The sequence below is a fragment of the Ziziphus jujuba genome, chromosome 9 (assembly GCF_031755915.1).
Source record: "Ziziphus jujuba cultivar Dongzao chromosome 9, ASM3175591v1".
Taxonomy (NCBI): Eukaryota; Viridiplantae; Streptophyta; class Magnoliopsida; order Rosales; family Rhamnaceae; genus Ziziphus; species Ziziphus jujuba.
In genome coordinates, this window is record NC_083387.1 from 4,870,629 (window position 1) to 4,890,001 (window position 19,373).

Below are 19,373 nucleotides of genomic sequence, written 5' to 3' on the forward strand. Positions count from 1 at the left end.
GAATATTGGATGTATTATTTTTGAAAAATAACAGTATCTATAATAACTGAGGCATGCCATTAATATAAATAAAAATAATTCAAAGCAGCTAATTAGGATGAGGTATCATTCATGAAATCCAGCTGAATGAGTCCTAGCTAGCACAAAAAGTAGTTAATCCAAATTTTCAATTTTCATATCTTATTACAAAACACCGTACCCAACGAGACGAGGACACGCAAAACAAAACAAAAACCGAGTGGGGGGCCCATTAGTTACAGGCCTGATTGACGATGGAGAATCGTTGGGCTTGAAGGGCCGCCGCTTCCTCGGAGACCAGAGCCTGAATCACCAGAGTCTTCACCTCCCAAGCCGTGTACGGAAATCCCTTCCTCGCATACGAGTTGAGCAGAGCAGCGCTAGCTTGCTTCAGCAGCCTAGGGAACACGTTATCATCGTCGTTCCTCGCCGTTGCCTCCATCAACGTCAGATCGTATCTGAACCGTTCGTAAGCTATCGAACCGAACACATTTGAAACCGTCGATGTCTGTGGGACCATCCTTGGCCACGCCTCCCTCCTGCTGCTCCAGAACCTATGATACATACATTCAATCCACGTCACCACACGATATGAACATCAGATCCGGGCAAACTCGCCCGAGTCACCGACTCAGCAAAATTAATAGTGTGTATATATATATATATAGAAAGAGAGAGAGAGAGAGAGAGAGGAACAGAGAAATCTTACTGTGGGGTGCATCTTCCTCTGGTTCTGGTATAGAGAAAACCCGGCCTGTGCTTTGGACCAGCTGCTGCTTCTGCTACTGAAGGGGCTTTAAAGAAGGAAATGATAAGAAAGAGAAGAAGGAAGAGCGTAGTGAGTCGAAGTGGGGTTTCCATATTCTTTGCACTCACTGGATTGAGCTACTTCTCTGACTGACCCATCTTGTTTTCTTTCATTCTCTGTAGGAGTAAATTTGCAGCGTTTGAGATCTGAGCCACACACTGAGTTTGGCTGCTTTGCTAGCTTTCAAAATTCTACACCCATTTCCCACTTATAATATTGTACGGTTTTCAATACAATTATTGTTTTTTTAGATATTTGGACGGATTTGCCCTTCTATTATTTTATATACCTTTAATTTCTTGTTTTTCGATGCAAAAGAGGAGGGTTACATTGAGATTTGGAGAAAACACCTAACACAATGACAGTGTGGAAGTTGAACATGGTTATTAGTTAGGACCATGCCATCCGGAGATAATCAATTCCCAAAAGAGGGATTCTTTCTTGTTTTTCCAATTTCCTTGCCTACATTTTTTTTTTATTTGTTTTTTTTTGTTTTTTTGGGCGAAAACAATTTACTACCTACGTTTCCCAATTTGAAGTAGGGTGGTTCGAGATTTCCTACCACTTACTAGCCAAGCAGAAGCTCATCAATATTAAGAATTACCACTAGTGTACCTTTCATTTAATCATTTTAATACGTCCACCAATTCCATGCACCTACTATAATTGTCATCCATTTGTACCTTCTGATTCGACAAGCATAGTAATAACCACTATTGATCCACACTACCGAGTCATAAAACAAAAAATATTGGATTTATCAAATAAAAAAAATAAAAAAAGTATTGGTCCATGTTAACTTCATTTTTTTTTTTTTTTGGGTGACTGGTCCATAGCGACATCATAAATATGACTGTTGTCCGTCATTTACGTTCGTTGTTGGGCTTCATCCCAGTCATAGCAGCCCAATAATAGGACTAGGAACCAATATTCATCCAGTCAGTTGAGCCCATAATAAGGCAGGGTATAGAGAAGCTTCCATCCCGATTTTCTTTTGTTGATTAACTAGGATTCTAATTCATTATTTCAGAAAAGACAAAAGAGGGTAATTTATTGAAGTTAGCGCAAATCCTACATTCAAATCATTTCAGGATCTGTCTGTTAAAAACTTATTAAGCAAGAAAGGAAGCTAAAAAGAGAGAATCATTACAAAAACAGTCGATCGAATTGTTAGAATACGAATGTATAAATTTCAGTACCAAAGCTTTGACGTTTTCAAATTACTGGAGTAAAATTTTCATATCTTCAATAATTATTAGATATACATTACAAATTAAAAACAATAATTGAAAATTTTAGGATTTAAGACTTGATTAAATAGACACCACATGATTGCCTTATAAATGAAGAAATTACAAATTTCCTTTTGGTTTATGTCTAAATTTTCAGTTTTTAATTCATTTGTAAAATGTTTGAGAAGCCAAAATTAAAAATTCCTAGAACATTTCCTGTAATACTCAGAAATGGTGGTGACAGATGTTAAAGTCATCATTAATTTTATTTTTTTAGATTTAAAAAAAAAAAATTTCATATATTTTGCAATATCAAATAGTGAAATTGAACTCTTACTAAAAGTGCGACCAAATTCATCCTCATCGGAAGAAATCAAATATTCACCTGCAATCCAAAAACCACTTACACACATCCTTCGATCATTTAGTCCATTCATTTCTCATCGAATCCTAATCCAAAACCCAATGATTAATCAAACAGTGCATCAACAGCTCACACCCATGGTGGTTCATGAAATATGATGAACTCGTCACCCATTTGAGTAGTCCTTAAAAGATGATCATCCATACGTAGATGCAGACAAGCAAGGTTTTGCATGTAAAACTCTGAAACGAAGGGACACCTGCCCTGGAAAACACGCTGAGGTGTAAGAAGAAAAGGTTCGACAGACATGCATAGTGAAGAATGGCTTAAGATTCCTTACTCAACTAGTCCTAGGTGTCAATCGTTTACATCCTACTCTATCTATATATACCAACGCTTTCAGCTCGCCACAAACTACAAGTAGAAAGCAAAATAAAACCAGTACAAAAGAAAAAAAGCGATGGCAAATCCTTTGTTCCTCTCTGTTTCCCTAAGCCTGCTCATTCTCTTCCACGGCTGTCTTGCTCGCCCTGGTCGTGGAAGTTCTCAGCAACAAAACCAGTGTCAACTCAACAGCCTGGATGCCCGTGAACCCGACAACCGCGTTGAGTCTGAAGCCGGTGTGATCGAGTCGTGGGATCACAACGACCAGCAGTTCCAGTGCACAGGCTCCGCCGTTCTTCGAATCACCATCGAACAGAATGGCCTTCACTTGCCTTCTTACAGCAACGCTCCCCAACTTTTCCACGTTGTCCAAGGTAACACCATTACTTATTAATAAATGTTTGATCATAAGTATTTTGTTTAGAATGTTTCATTGTGATTAATTTATTTATCTTTATATATTATGTTCAGGAAAGGGTGTTCTAGGAGTCATCTTCCCTGGTTGCCCTGAGACTTTTGAAGAGTCTGATGAGGAATCTCAGCAGCAAGTACGTCAAAGACAGCAAGGCCAGCAGGGACAGCAAGGTAGGCAAGGGCGACAAGGACAGCAAGAGCAAGAACAGCAGCAAGGACGGCAGGGACAGCAAGGACGCCAAGGACAGCAAGGGCAACAAGGGCAACAGGGACAGCAGGGACGCCAGAGACAGAGCTCCCAGCAACAACAGGACCGCCACCAGAAAGTCCGTCGCATTAGAGAGGGAGACATTGTTGCAATTCCGGCAGGAGTAGTCTATTGGACCTACAATGACGGTGATCAAGACCTTGTTGCCGTTAACTTCCATCACGTCGACAACGAAGATAACCAGCTTGACCAGCAACCTAGGGTAAGAATGCAATAGTCCCTAATTAACTTGCAGTTTTATCACAAGTTTATATATATATATATATATATGTGTGTGTGTGTGTGTGTGTGTGTGTGTGTGTAGTTACATACATAACAACATTACTCTTGGCTGTGTGTGTGCGGTTGGTTTGTGTATATGCCATAGAGGTTCTATGTTGCTGGTAACCCAGAAGACGAGTTCAATCCAAACCAAAGTCAGCAACGAAGGCAGCAGGGACAACAAGGAAGGCAGCAGGGACAACAAGGTAGGCAGCAGGGACAGCAAGGAAGACAAGGAAGGAAGCAGCAAGGACAACGTGGACAGCAAGGAAATGGCAACAACGTCTACAGCGGCTTCGACCAACAGCTTCTTGCCGATGCTTTGAATGTTAACCAAGACGTGATTCAGAAACTTCGAGGGGAATCTGACGACAGGGGTAACATCGTGAAAGTACAGGGTCAACTGGATTTGGTAGCCCCACCCACGTCGCAGAGTGAGCGTCAGAGAGAGCAGCAACTTCAACAGGAACTACAACAAGAGAGGCAACAACAGGGCAGTCGAAATGGAGTGGAAGAGACGATCTGCACTTTGAGACTCAGAGAAAACATCGGCGACCCTTCACGCGCCGACGTTTACTCCCCACAAGCCGGTCGCCTCAGCACTGTCAACGCCTATAACCTTCCCATCCTCAACCACCTCGGCCTAAGCGCCCAGAGGGGCTTCCTCTACAGCGTCAGTTTTATTATTTTCTTATAATATTAATTTTTTTTATTTTTTATTTTTTTACAAATATATGGACAAAAAAATTATATGAACTAAACGATCGAGTTTGAAAACACTTGCAGAACGGCATCTACACCCCACACTGGAACAACAACGCACACGCTGTGGTGTACGTCATAAGGGGCCGAGCCAGAGTTCAGGTGGTGGACGACAATGGCAACAACGTGTTCAACGATGAGGTGAGTGAGGGACAAGTGTTGCCGGTGCCACAGAATTTCGCGTTGGCGGCGCAGGCAAGCAATGAGGGATTCGAGTGGGTGGCATTCAAAACTCACGAGAATGCCAAAATTACTCCTCTGGCCGGAAGGCTGTCGGTGCTCCGAGCACTCCCAGACCAAGTCCTTGAGAACGCATTCCAGTTGTCACGGGATGAGGTCCAGAATGTGAAGTACAACAGGCGACAAGTCACCCTGTTAGACTCCAGCTCTTCTTCTTCCCAGAGGAAGGCCGTCGCTTAAAAAATTGAATCGAATAATACTGGAGCGGAAACATGTAAAAACGGCACGTAGTTTTTCTTTTTTTCTTTTTTCTTTTTTCTTTTTTTTTTTTTGGGTTACGAAGACTAGCAAGAGTAATGAATAATTACGGCCTTGTTATTGGCTATGTTTATGTCCGAGTTTAAAGCTAGCTTATGTCAAATAATAACTACGTGTACCTTTTGAGATCAATAAAAGCGAATTTTCCCTGCTAATTTCTTCCTTTATTTGCAATTTCCAAAACGTTTCTCACTCTTTTTTTAATTATTATTATTTTCTTTCTCCATGTTTCCATGCTTCATTGATTTGTAATTTCTTTGAAAATATCATATTCTAATGATTTACAAACCTAATAAGGTAAATCTGGGTAAACGTAATTAAATATAAACATGTTAAATATTGTTAACATTGAGAATGATATTGAGTATACATTTTATTACTTTAGTATTACTCATATTCTTTACTATCTACATTTTATACAATTATTGATTAAATATATTGTATTTGAAAATTTTAATTGAAATTTAATTAACTCCAGGCATTATTTACTATTGTCAAGATAACAACCAAGTCTCAAAGCTCCTAAACTGATAAACAATATATGATATGCATGGGCATTATCTGATGGATATTATTTGGTGTTTTTAAGGAACTTATTCTATCTCTAGTTTACATAGCTATATATATTCACTGCCAAGCTAATGAAATGATAACTCAATTTTTCTCTGCACAAGTCATATTACACATTTCCCTTCTTTTCCTTTATGGTATTAGAGCCATATACGACTAAAGTCATGGCCATCATTCCTTCATCCTCTGCTATTCCACAGCCCAATCAGGTTCGCCTTCCTAGTTAATCTTTCCCTACAAACTTGAGTCTAATAATTATACTATTTGGGTTACCCAAATTCAACCTGTCATTATTGGAAAAAACCTAAAAGGCTTTATTAATGGGGATATTCAACCACCACCGAAACAGATACAAAGATATGTAGACTTTGTGACAGCAGGCTCTAGTGCTCCTCAATGGATTCTAAATCCTGAATATCAACTTTGGAGACGTTTGGACCAAGCCTTGCTGGGATGGTTGATGTCTGCAATTTCTCCAAATGTACACACAGCCATCTCCAAACCACAGACTTTGTATCAATTATGGACCTCTCTTGCAAAGCTGTTTGGGAACCAATCAAGAGCCAAAATAAAGCAGCTAAAGCTTCAACGTCAGTCAACTAAGAAGGATTCTTTGTTAATGACGGAATATTTTGCAAAAATGAAAGAAATAGCCAACAAATTTTCTCTAGCCAGTTGTCCAATCTCTAGTGAAGATTTCATCATGCACCTTCTTCAAGGTATTCCTTTGAATACGATGCAGTTATTACTAACATAAATTCTCAACCCATTCCTTTATTTACAGAAGAAGTGCAGGCCCTTTTACTTAATCAAGAAATGAGGATACAAACAGCAACCTCCTTTGTCATGCCATCTGCTCATGTTATGGAAAAAACTGATAAACCAGAAAAGAAATGTGAAAACCAGCATCTGGATGGCTACATGAGAGGTGCAACACGTGGAGGTAGAGGCCGAGGACATGGTAGAGGAATTTTAAGACCTATTTACTGTCAACTATACAAGATGCAAGGACATGTTGTCACGCAGTGCTACCACAAGTTTGATTAAAATTATACAAGACCTCCAAATTGTAACAACAATTCTACTGCCTATTATGCCTCTCCAGAGCTAGTTGCCAATCCAAAATGGCTCATGGACAGTGGAGCCACAAATCACGTGACAAGTGATCAATCCAACATTCACAACAAATCTTGTTATAATGGAGAAGAGAAATTAATGATTGGTAATGGTCAAGGTTTGTCTATTAAAATCATTGGTTCTTCCTGTATACATTCACCTAATGGAAATATTATACTCAAAGGAATGCTGCATGTACCATCTATTAAAAAGAATCTTTTGACTATTGCCAGAATAACATCGGATAATAATGCTATAGTAGAATTTGAAAAACATTTTGTGTATGTGAAGGACAAGGATACCCAAAAGCTGCTGTTCAAAGGGAGACTTGAAGATGGACTGTACAAAGTTCACTTGCCTACCATTCAACCCGTTGCCCCTTTTTCTTCCCATGCCGTTTGCATTAAAGAAACCAATACTAGTTTTGATTATCATATTTTTCATTCTGGCTTATCTTCAAATAAACTGTGGCACTTTAGATTAGGCCACCCTTCTTTGCCTATTATGAAGTTTGTTGCTACTCAGTGTACGTAATAAGGTTTCTTTGACAAATGGATGTGATAATAATTTCTGTGATGCTTGTCAATTGGGTAAACTGCATAGAAAATTTGCCTCCAAAAATAAATCACCCTTAGAATTAATTCATTCCGATGTCTGGGGTCGTACTCCAGTTCTGTCTAAGGAAGGGTATAGATATTACTTAATCTTTGAAGATGACTATTCAAAGTTCACTTGGATATATCCAATGAAACTTAAATCTGAGGTTACTCAAATTTTTCTCTATTTTAAAAAAATGGTTGAAAACCAACTTCAAACAAAAATCAAACGATTTCAATATGATTGGGGAGGAGAATTTAGGCCACTTTAAATCTTTTTAATCAAATGGGTATTATTTTTTCAACATCCATGTCCTCACATTCATCATCAAAATGGTAAAATTGAGAGAAAACACTGACATATAATAGAAACAACTTTGTCCTTGTTAGCTCATAGTTCCTTACCATTAAAATTTTGGTGGAATGCTTGCACCACAACAGTCTTTTTAATAAATAGACTACCCACAAAGGTTTTGAAATTAAAATCTCCTCTCCAAAAACTTTTCAAAAGGAATTTTGATTTCTCTTTCTTAAAAAGTTTTGGGTGTGAATGTTATCAATACCTCAGACCTTATAAAAATAAAAAAATTTCTTTTCGTTCAAAGAAATGTGTATTTATTGGATATAGTTCTAAACATAAGGGACATCTATGCCTTAGTTTGACAACTAGAAGGACCTATGTTAGCTCAGACGTTGTTTTTAATGAATTATCTTACCCATTTACCAATTTTCGGTTAAAAACTACTTCTAATACTTATCCAAGCATGTTTAATTTAAGTGAATAGGTAGCAAGTGAACCAAGTACAGGAACTTTCAATCTCCCTACAGCAGAAGAATTTTGGACGAACTCCAACACCTCACCAAATATTCCAAGTATTCCTTCCTCACTTATTCCCTCATCCTCTCCTCCTACAGATAAAAACCCCTCAGATTTGACTGCTACCTAGGAATGTCAACGGGTCCAGGGCGGGGCTAGTTTTTAAAATCCCGTCCCCATCGCCGTCCCCGCGAGGAATTTTCCATCCCATTCCCGCAGTTTTTCCCGTTTATTTAGATACAGGGCGGGGACGAGGATTCCCCTATCGGGGTGTTTTTTCCCATTTTTTTATAATTGATATATTCTTTTTTTGAAATATTTATATAAAAGAAATTTCTTATAAATAAAATATAAATAAAGTGACTAAAATTCAATAAAATTACAATAAAGTGCATCAAGATTTAAAATAAAATTACAATAAAATGCATCAAGGTCTAAAATAAAAATATAATAAAAATATCAAAGTCCAAATTTACAATTATAATAAAATACATTCTTAAAAAAATACAATACAATATATAAACATAAAGTTTATAAAAATACACACACAAACAAAAGTATTAATATCAATAATTTTTTTAACAATTAAATGTACACATTTTTTGTAATAAATAAATTCACTGTACCTCCTCATCAATTTCAATGTCACTCATAGTAAAAGAACAAGCTCCAACATATGATGAAGAAGATGAAGCTAACAAAAATAAGACAAATTAGTTAACAATAAATACAAAAAATATTTAAGATGAAAAGATATAAAATTTAATTTTCCATACCATTAATTTCAGCCCATAACCAATCTTGTGCACACATCAAAGCTTCCAAAGTTTTAGATGAAGTCTACTTCGATGTGGACTCACAAATCTTCCACTGGTACTGAATGTAGACTCGGATACAACAGTAGATACTGGAATAACTAAAATATCTCTTGCAATATTATGCAAAATAAGATACTTCATTACATTTACTTTCCACCATGCCAATATATCAAAGTCATTAGATATAAGCAAAACTGGCTCCTCCAAGTAATGGTCAATTTCAGATTTAACATGATCAACATTAGTGGTACTTGAAACAAATAAATCAAATTTTGCCAAACGATCTTTTTTTCCAGATGGAAGCACATTGGGTTGGGAAGATGAAACATTTAGAACATTTGCACTCAAACTACTCTTTGATTGATATTCTTTCACCAAATCATAGCAAATATGACATACAATAGATATCTTATGCACACCTTCATACCCATAGATCAAAGGAAAATAATATTCTATCACTTTCATTTTATACCTTTGATCTAAAAGAGTTGCTCCAGCCATCATTCCATGTGTTTCACTCCAATATTTTTCAAATTTAGATATCATACCCAAGGCCATCAATCTAATTTCCTCACAATAAGATGTTAGCCAATCACAAATTGACATCCTAATCTCATAAATATGTGGAAAAAAAAAATATTAGCTGTAGGATACTTTGTTCCTGAAAATATTTCAATCACTTCATAAAACAATTCTAGCCTTTCACAAATCTCTTTTGCTAAATGTCAATCTTGATCACTAGGCAAACATTTATATAGTGACTCTCGTTATTTCAAACGAGGAAAAACAGTCCTATATTTCAAAGCAATGGCAAGCATCAAATATGTAGAATTCCATTTAGTTTTATAATCAAGTACCAACTTCTTATCATAAGAAATTTTCAATTGACGAACACATTCTAAGAATTTTTCCTCTCTTTTTTGTGTTGCTGTCCAAAAATAAACACTTTCACGAATTTTTTCAATACTTCCACAAATTATTTCTAAACCATCTTTCACAATCAAATTCAATATATGTGCACCACACCGCATATGAAAAAATTGACCATTTAACAAAAGTGAAGAATTAGGAAGCTTATCCAAAAGAAGATTGACCAAAGCATCATTTGTACTACAATTGTCTAAGGTCAAAGTGAAAAGCTTACCATCTATATTCCAATCCAATATGCAATCCATAAAAACATCACAAAGAACCTTGGAAGTATGTGGACAAGGCACATATACAAACCTACAAAAAATAATAATAGATAGTTATAATAAACTAAACTACTTTGCCTTTTATATATAAAATAATCTAATAAATATAAAATTCAATACATAAATTTTTAAAGTACCTTATAATTCGATTTTGAAGTGTCCAATTATCATCAATGAAATGTGCTGTAATAGCCATGAAGCCTCTATTTTGGTTGGATGTCCACATATCCGTAGTAATTGCAACTCTACCATAACTCTTCTCTAACAATTCCATTGTTTAGGATTTTTCGTAATCATATAATTTAAAGATATCACTCCTAATTGTGTTATGAGAAACCACTTTAAACAATGGTTGAACCGTATTCATAAACCTCCTAAATCCATAATGCTCAACTATTGAAAGAGGATACTCATGCAAAACTATCATGTTGGCAAGTTCCTTTCTAGAACTCTCTTGGTCAAAAGTGTATGTGCCAACTTTAACTTTCCCACCGATATCTTTAGTAGGATTCAATATTGATTGCCTAATATCCTTTTGTGTTCGAAAAGGACACCTTTTAAAATGATCATGTAAATGTCTTGTTCCATTTTTACTCTCTCCTCCTAGTTTCTTACTACAATATTTACACACGGCCTTATCCACCCCATCTATCTTTACCTTTTTAAAATGATTCCACACAACCAAAATCAATTTTTTTTTTCACTTACTTGACTATTATCCTCATCTCATACCTCTATTGGAGTTTGCTCTTCTTAACTAGGTATTTCTTGAGGAGTATTAATTGGAGTCGAACTATTGCTAGCAGGTGTTGACAATGCTTGATCTTTGTCATGTGGATTGCTTCCAATTGAAGGTGGATTGACATTTGTTGTCAAACCACTAGCTTCGGCCATAATTTACCTTAAAAAAAATAGCATAGTGAGTAAATATGCAATAAACCGAACCTAATTGAGAATGTTGAAAAAAAAAATTTACTGAAAATAAAAAGTGTACATTTTTCATCATGTGGCAGCAAGTGATCAACAAAATAATCCTACTATGCAATTGTTTTTTTTTTCTTTTTTTCTTTTTTTCCCTTTCCCTTGAACTTGATGGCTGAAATTATATTTTATTGGGTTTATATTTTGGATCTAGCTTAGCTAAGCTGTGTGGATTTTTAAATAAAGCAGTAGGTTTCCAGGAATGCAGGACATAAGGACAAAGCAACTTTTTGCTTATTGTTGTAAAATTCAACACTCGCACAGCTGCAATAATTGTCTAGACCCTAAAATTGTCTGTTATTAAAGCATTGAATCTCTCATTTCAATTAAATAAAATCATTAGGAATCACATGACCTCCTATTCGCTGTAAGGACTGCCTGCTAGCTAGCAAGTCAACTAACTAGTCAAAGTGAAACTCTATACTTCACACGTACCTGAAATCTCTTATTTTCTCTATATGTATCCGCATGAATTTGTCAAGAGTTCCAGGCTTCTATATAATGAGTAAATATGCAACAAACTGGATGAAAGTGGCAATAGTGTTTCCAAGATGTGTGAAGCTTCCTAGCCAGCTAGTTTCTTTTGTTTATCTTTATTGATAATTTCGGTTGATCTTTCCATGAATATTACGTGCCATTTAAAGGAAGACTAGTATGTCATCCAAGAATGTTGACTTTAAAATCTCACCACACATTTATTATTATTTTTTTGTTTAAAAAAAAAAGGGAAATGTAAAGCTTTTGAAGACCATGCTGGAAACTTCCTATGTATCTTGTAAACAACTTAAATATTAAATTTAACAATATCAAACGAATAGAATGCTATTTTAAAGAAGGCATATATATTAAACAATATCAAACAAAAAAATATTAATAATTTATCCAATATTTCTTCAAAAGCTAATGGATCAACTAGTTTATAAAAAATCAAGGTCGACAATATCATTTTACCATCAATGATCAAACAAATAGAAATTTTTTTATCAATAATATGTAAAAATAAATAAAAAAATAACTTACAGAAAAAGCTGGATTGGTTTTCTATTGACAGCCCTTCTTGTCAATGTGTGGAGCAAGTTGGTCCTCTGACCTCTGTTGAGACCCCTTCTTCTCAATGCTTGGTGCACCAGAAATAGATAGTGAAGCCTTCTGAATATGTGGAGGAGCAGGAGCGGATAGTGAAGCATCAAATATTCAAAAAGAGCCTTGAGTAAGCAAACAAGCCACAAGCTGAAGATGAACCATCCAAGAGCAGTAATAAGGACGAGTAGAAGCAAAATCAAGGCAATACTCTCAGAACAGAGTCTAATGTTACGCTTACGCCTAAATCCAGCATAATCGGCATATTGGGTGAGTGGTAATAATTCCTCAACTAGAACTCCATACAGAACAAAAATTTATGGAGAAAAAATATGAACCAAGAAAGCAAAGAAAGCAAACCTCACTTGGCTTTGAAGTTTGAATGAATGACTAAGCCCCGAGAAACAGAGCGCAAGCAACAAGCTTGTGAAGCAGAGAAACACCGCCAATATACGTGACAAGTAAGCTTGGTGGCACCAGCGGCCTCTTGGTGAATGGATTGGTGCAGCTGTGCGGAAGCAACTCTTTGTCTTTGTGAGGTGAAGGTGACGGTAAGAAGGAAGGGATAGTGTAACACCCCGTCCCGAACCATGTCGGAATTTTTGCACGTTGACCGAGGTTGACCGTTGATTTTGACTTTGACCGTTGACCAAAGGGGAAAAAATTTTGACCCGGTTGGAATTCTAGATTAAATGAGGTACCGTTACGAAGTACACATTGGCACGAGTTCGTAGACTAGTAGCACGTTGAAAACGGAGCTACGGTTTGAAAGTTATGAGTAAAATAAGTTGAGGTCCAAACTGTCCAAGGGGTGCCAGAGTTGACTTTTTATTCATGCAAAGTTGAGCGTTGAATCATGTATGGTTGTGAAGTGCTCGTTGATATGAGTCCGTAGACTAGCGGCACGTCCGATTTGGACATGTGGTTTGAAAGTTATGGACCGGTAGAGTTTTTTAAACACCTATTATTTTAATATTATTTTTTTAAATGCGTAACGATGTGCCACGTGTGACTAAATAAGTGTGACCATGTGTCACCATAGTGAGGTGCCACATGTCAACCATGTATAATATCATATTATTTTATTATTATTTTGTGTAATAATATTATTTAATTATTTTTTATTTTATTTTATTTTATTTTCCTTTTTTTATTTTCTTTTCTTTTTCTTTTTCTTTTTCTTTTCTTTTCCCCCACGTGGGAAAAAAAGGCCACGGGGCCCGATCCTTCTTCTTCTTCTTCTTCTTCTTCTTCTTTCTTTCTTTCTTTCTTCCTTCCCGCCGGCCCTCTCTCTCTCTCCCTGCTGCACATTTTCCGGCCACCGAAACCACTCACGCGCCAGCCGACGTGAAAGCCTGCAGCTGGGCGACACCGGCGGCCAAATCTCCGGCCGAATGGCCAGCGGACGCGCCGGGATCAACCTCCAATGCCGACGACCGGTGTGTCGCTGGTTTGCCCATTTTCCGGCAGCCACCGGTCGTACAACCGATCTTTTCCCACTAATTTGGACCCTTTGATTCCGATTCTGAGCTCCAATTAACTCAACTCCCGTCGATTTGCAAGATACGAAGGGATCAAAACCGGCCGAATCTTTCCGACCAAATTTCGGCCACCGCCGGTCGAATTGAACTCAATGGAGGTCGGTAATGTGATCCTCATCTCACAAACTTTCCATAGACATATAATTTGTCAATTTTGGATAACGTTTGTGTTTGACCCCTCGAGTACCGGGTATTATTTACCCAACTAAAAATTAATTTATTTGACTATGTATGAATTGTGTTTTAGGAGCACGGGTGAGTCATGGAATTGATCCCATGGTGGATCATGGTTTAATTGCATGCTCCAGGTGAGTGACCCACCTTCAAATTAATTTTGGGATTTAAATTGGTGAATATTATGTGTGATTTGAATATTTGGAATTTAAATTCTATGTGCCAAATATTTAATTAATTTATTGTGGAATTATTGTTGAATTTATTTTGATTAAAGAAAATATGCATTATATAAATTTATGCAAATGTGAAAATTATTTTATGGTATTGAGGATTGCGAAATTCTTGTGGTTTTAACATTAAATCGGGCATGATTTGATTTTCAAATATTTCAAGAAAAATATTTGTTTATGTTGGTGACTTCAATTTTTATAAAGTATGCCCATGGAATATTATGTGATTTAATTATTATATTTTAAGAATTATTTATGCTATTGGGAAAATGTGAATATTTGAATTGGTGGATTTGGGAGTTGGTGGATTTGAAAATCATGGAATTTATGGTGTTGATTATAAAGAAATTGTGGAAAATTTTTGGGTTCAAGCGGATGGAATAAACCCGCTATGTTTATGCAAAATGTGAGTTTTGATATATAAATTAAATATGTGGATTTTATGATTTTTAGATGCACCGTGCACGTACTGGTATTCTGTTTATATGTGATATGGTTATTGTGCACACGGATGTGATTAGCGCGCAGGTGGGTGTGAGTAGCACGCAGGTGATATCATGAGGTTGTCCTATGGTTGCCATCGGATGAGGGTAGGCCGCCCATGGCCGGGACACCAGTTAGCAGCGGCGCAGTGGGACGCCACGCAACCGTATGCCGGTTTCTTTCTATAACCTCCTGTCTGGCGGTACCTTAGGACGCTGGGTACTGTTGGCGCCACTGGTATATAGTGGGTGCATCAAGTGATTTTCAGAACTGTGATTTCAAAATAAATATTTTGAAACTGTATTGGAATTAAAATATAATTATTACCGTTTCTGGTATTTATTTGATGTCTTGGTTTTCGGGGAATACGAACAAAGGGTTTTGTGAAAAGGTTTTAAAAGGGAAACTTTTCCAACCAAGAGAATTGTAAGGGTTTTGAGAGAAATTATTATTTCCAATTAATTACTATTTATCTACTTATTACCGTGGTATTATATTGTATAGTAGATAGGGTCATTCACTGAGATGATTAGCATCTCACGCTCTTAAATTCTGTTCCCCTAGGTCCAGGTTGGAGACGTTGATTGTCCGGGGCGAGCCCAACGTCTCAATTCGTTGCCGAAAGTTCAAGAAGTATTTCTTCCCTTTTTCCTCTCTATCTTGTTTTGCTTTTTATCTGTCATGGTATTAATTCCACATTTATTGTATAATGCTCTGTATACTGTATTGGACGTGTAGTTGTTATTATTATTGCACTGAGTTGCTGTTATTTTTTGAAGTGTTCAAATTTGTGGAATCAATTTGTAGTATTGTGGGAGGAATAAGGGGATGAACATAGAAGTGTGTTTTCAGTGCAGGTAATTTTTGGTTAGTCCTACCCTTAAGGGAGGTGCTGCCGGATTTTCCGCTGAAAGGTTCGGTGGTATTTTTCTGGGATCAGGGCTTGTCTAGGGTTCCGGGGAGGAATTCTGGACGGGTCCTAACAGATAGAGAATGAAATAAGGGTTGTTTTTTTGTTAGGGTTTAAAACCATATGAAAAATAAATATATATATATATATATATATATATATTAGGCCGGGATTTTTATTCCCCAGGCCCGGCCCTGATTCGGGTTTTAAATAATAGGCCTGAAACCATCCCATAACTCCAATTTATCAGGGAAAAACCACCCTGTTAAGGGCGGTGCACCGCGGGTTACGGTTTGTGCAGGTCAAATTGTCATTCCTACTCCTACCTATTCAAAATCACTTTTATCCTTACCTAGTTCTCCACAGTCCCCATCAATCTCTCACCAAATAAATCAACCTTCTCCAAGCAATCAAGCTATCCAACCACGTCCACCTGACACACATGTTGAATTGCCTTTGGCTTAACCTAAATCATCTCACCTGATGGTAACAAGATCACAACGTGAAATTTTCAAGAAAAAAATATTTACGTGCATTGTTGATCCGTTACTTCATCGTGAGCCTTTCATTGTCACGGAAGCTCTCTCTTCTCCACATTGGGTCCGTGCCATGCAAGAAGAGTTTCACGGTTTACTCAATAACAAAACTTGGGTCCTCACCCCACCCGATCCAACAAAAAACGTTGTGGGAAATAAATGGGTCTTCAAGATTAAACACAACTCAGATGGAAGCATTCAATAGTATAAGGCCAAATTGGTTGCTAAGGGGTTTCATTAAAATCCTGGAATAGACTACAATGAAACCTTTAGCCCGGTTATAAAACCATCCACAGTACGGGTCATCCTATCTCTTCCCATCTCTCTTAATTGGCCAATTCAACAAGTTGATGTCAATAATGCTTTTCTGAATGGCATTCTTCGGGAAAAAGTTTATATGGTTCAACCTCCCTATTTTGAAAACTCCAATAATCCTCATTATCTGTGTAAACTCCAAAAATCCTTATATGGTCTCAAACAGGCACCACGAGCATGATATGACCGACTCTACTCGACCTTTCACCGTTGAGGTTTCAACAGATCTAAAATGGACTCTTCTTTGTTCTTCATTCACACAGGTAAAGGTGTCTTATAGGTCTTAATATATGTTGATGATATTATCATCACATGAAACACTACTGAGATAGTGACTACTTTTATCAAGCAACTGGACAAGCATTTTTCCCTGAAGGATCTTGGTCCTCTGTCATATTTTCTTGGCATTGAAGCAGTTCGAACTCCTGTAGGTTTGCACCTTACTCAAAACAAGTATATAACTAACTTGCTTCACAAAACTGAGATGCTGACATCCAAAACCAGTTCAACTCCAGCTAGTACCAGTGTGCAACTTAGAAAGTAAATTGGTCTTCCTTTTAAAAATAAACTTCTTTATCGTAGCACCATTGGTTCTCTACAATATCTGACACTTACTCGTCCTGAATTGTCGTTCATTGTGAACAAGCTTAGCCAATTTTTACAAGAACCAACAGATGTTCATTGGACTGCCTGCAAAAGAGTCCTACATTATGACTAAAGTACTATCCACTGCTCGTTTTCTCACTCTTCGGTCCAAGCTCAACCTGTCTGAAAGCCGCTTGAGCTTGAGGGGGGATGTAAGATAACAACCAAGTCTCAAAGCTCTTAAACAGATAAACAATATATTATATGCATGGGCATTATCTAGTGGATATTATCTGGTGTTTTTAAGGAACTTATTCTTTGGATAATAGCTTGTACTATTAGGATAAATGTCCTGTATGTTAACCAAGTTGTTATATAAACTAACAAGGCTTTTTAAGGCTACATGGACGCATTGCCAACTTGGTTACATTTTACATGCAAACTAATAGAAACAGAAGCTGGCTCCTCTAAGACGATGTACGTACAATTAGGAAGATGTACTAAGCAAGGTTCTCTCCCTCCTATTATATTTCACATTCCCTATCTCGTCCCTCGACAAATTGTAGATGTTTCGGAGCATGCCCTCCGACAGTGTTCCGATGAACGAATTCTGTACTCCAGTAAGAAAAGCATTCACCGCATTCGCATTTATCTTCAACCCCACCCATATGAATGGTCCCTGATTATTGCTGTATACCTGTTTAACCACAGCGTAGTTCTGTGCCACCACCAATGCCTGACCTTCCCGAAACTCACCCTCGAACATGCTTTCGCTTTTGTCGTTTACCGCTTGAACTTGAGCGTAACCATGTAGAGCGCAGATCACGCTGTGGGCGTTGGCGTTTCAGTGAGGAGCATAGCTGGAATTCTGCATTTTAGTTTCAATTATGTCAATCTCTATCACTATATAAATATATATATATATATATATGACTATGAGACTCAAATGAAGCTCTCTTCTTCTCTATTTCCGTCCCACTACTGATAAAATCTCATTTCATTTTAAAAAAAGAAAAAAATAACACTTGTTTTGTTTCACTTAGTTATTTTTATTTTTATTATGTTAATATTTGTAAATGTAATCATGACATCGTATTATATCAATAGATGCGGATGAGACAAAAGATCCATAAGAGCGAGACTCACCGTAAGGGGCATATTACCGATGTCAAAACCGAGTTGGAGATGTTGGAGGATGGGAATCTTGGAGCTGTTGAGGGTGAAGACATAACCGCCAAACGGTAAATCTTCACCGGATCCATCTCCAAAAATGTGCGCCTTGAGCTTTACGCTGCAGGAATTGATATCATTATCATCAGTACAACCATTATTAGCATCAGCATCATCATCATCTCGACGTTCACTATAGATGCTTCCTTGATCAGAGTAGCGTTGCCTGTTTCTAATTAAAGTGTCCAGGTCCAGACCAATTTCATCATCCACTCTGACAATGTTTTTCCGTTGATCGTTGCTGTCGCCTTGAAGCTTTCTTATCGTATCCACATTCAATTTCAAAGAATCCGCCAAACGCTGAGTGTCGAAACCGCCGAATACGTTGTTTGCCGATGACCTCTGTTGTTGTTGTTGTTGGCAATGGTCGCTTTGCCTATAGGGTCCGAATTCATCTTCTGGGTTACCTGGTAGATAGAATCTCTACAATATATATATATATATATATATATATCACCAATTAATTACAGTTGTAATAAATTTGTAATAATATTAATTAATTCTAATCATTTTAGTTGAGTTAAAATCAGGTCATCTTTGTACATTTATTTTTACAGGATCTATAATTTTTTAAATATATGTCAAAAATATAATAAAAAAATAATATTTTAAATCATATCAATCATTTTAAAATTATATAATTTTTTTTTTTTACTATTTGTGAATAATTTATGAAAAAATTATGTAGAGTTAGATGATTCAAACACCACTTAATTTTTAGTACAAACACTATCTAATTTTTTTCTTTTTTAGTGAAAAAAATTGAAAATTCTTGCCAAATAATATAAATATTAATATTAATATTCATACTCTAGAAGTTGGATCAAGCTGGTTTAGTTGGTTCCAGTGTGAAGAAGAGAAATAGCGACAAGTGGTTTGTCCCCGTACTTAATGCCGTCGATCGAGCCAGAAGGCTACTCCGGCAGGAATTACGATGACTTCGCCTTCCCTGATGTGAAGAAGTTTGTGGCAACCTGCAGGTAACATAACTCCTAGGATACCTCTACCTGAACGTACGTAAGTTCATCATGAAAAAATTATCTGTCAGTACTAATATTTATTTATTTATTTTTTTTTTTTAAAAAAAGCATTTTCATTGCTTTTTGAAAATATATATATATATATATATATATATATATATGTGTATGGGAGTAGTGCGCCTAGACCTAGCTAGTGCATACCT

At 36.8% G+C, this 19,373-nt stretch overlaps 2 protein-coding genes across 2 annotated transcripts; one reads left to right on the forward strand and one right to left on the reverse strand.

Annotated features, from left to right (window-relative positions):
* Window positions 1-38: 38 nt before the first annotated feature.
* LOC125423992 (uncharacterized) lies at window positions 39-1,045 on the reverse strand. The gene is made up of 2 exons (XM_048480069.2): window positions 728-1,045; window positions 39-572 (listed from the first exon to the last, which is right to left on the reverse strand). The coding sequence occupies exons 1-2, from the start codon at window positions 877-879 to the stop codon at window positions 251-253; spliced, it is 474 nt and encodes a 157-aa protein (XP_048336026.2). The 5' UTR covers window positions 880-1,045; the 3' UTR covers window positions 39-250.
* A 1,786-nt stretch (window positions 1,046-2,831) lies between these two features.
* On the forward strand, window positions 2,832-5,164 carry LOC107425762 (prunin 1 Pru du 6). The gene is made up of 4 exons (XM_048480228.2): window positions 2,832-3,180; window positions 3,278-3,690; window positions 3,856-4,422; window positions 4,536-5,164. The coding sequence occupies exons 1-4, from the start codon at window positions 2,883-2,885 to the stop codon at window positions 4,929-4,931; spliced, it is 1,674 nt and encodes a 557-aa protein (XP_048336185.2). The 5' UTR covers window positions 2,832-2,882; the 3' UTR covers window positions 4,932-5,164.
* The last annotated feature ends 14,209 nt before the right edge of the window (window positions 5,165-19,373 follow it).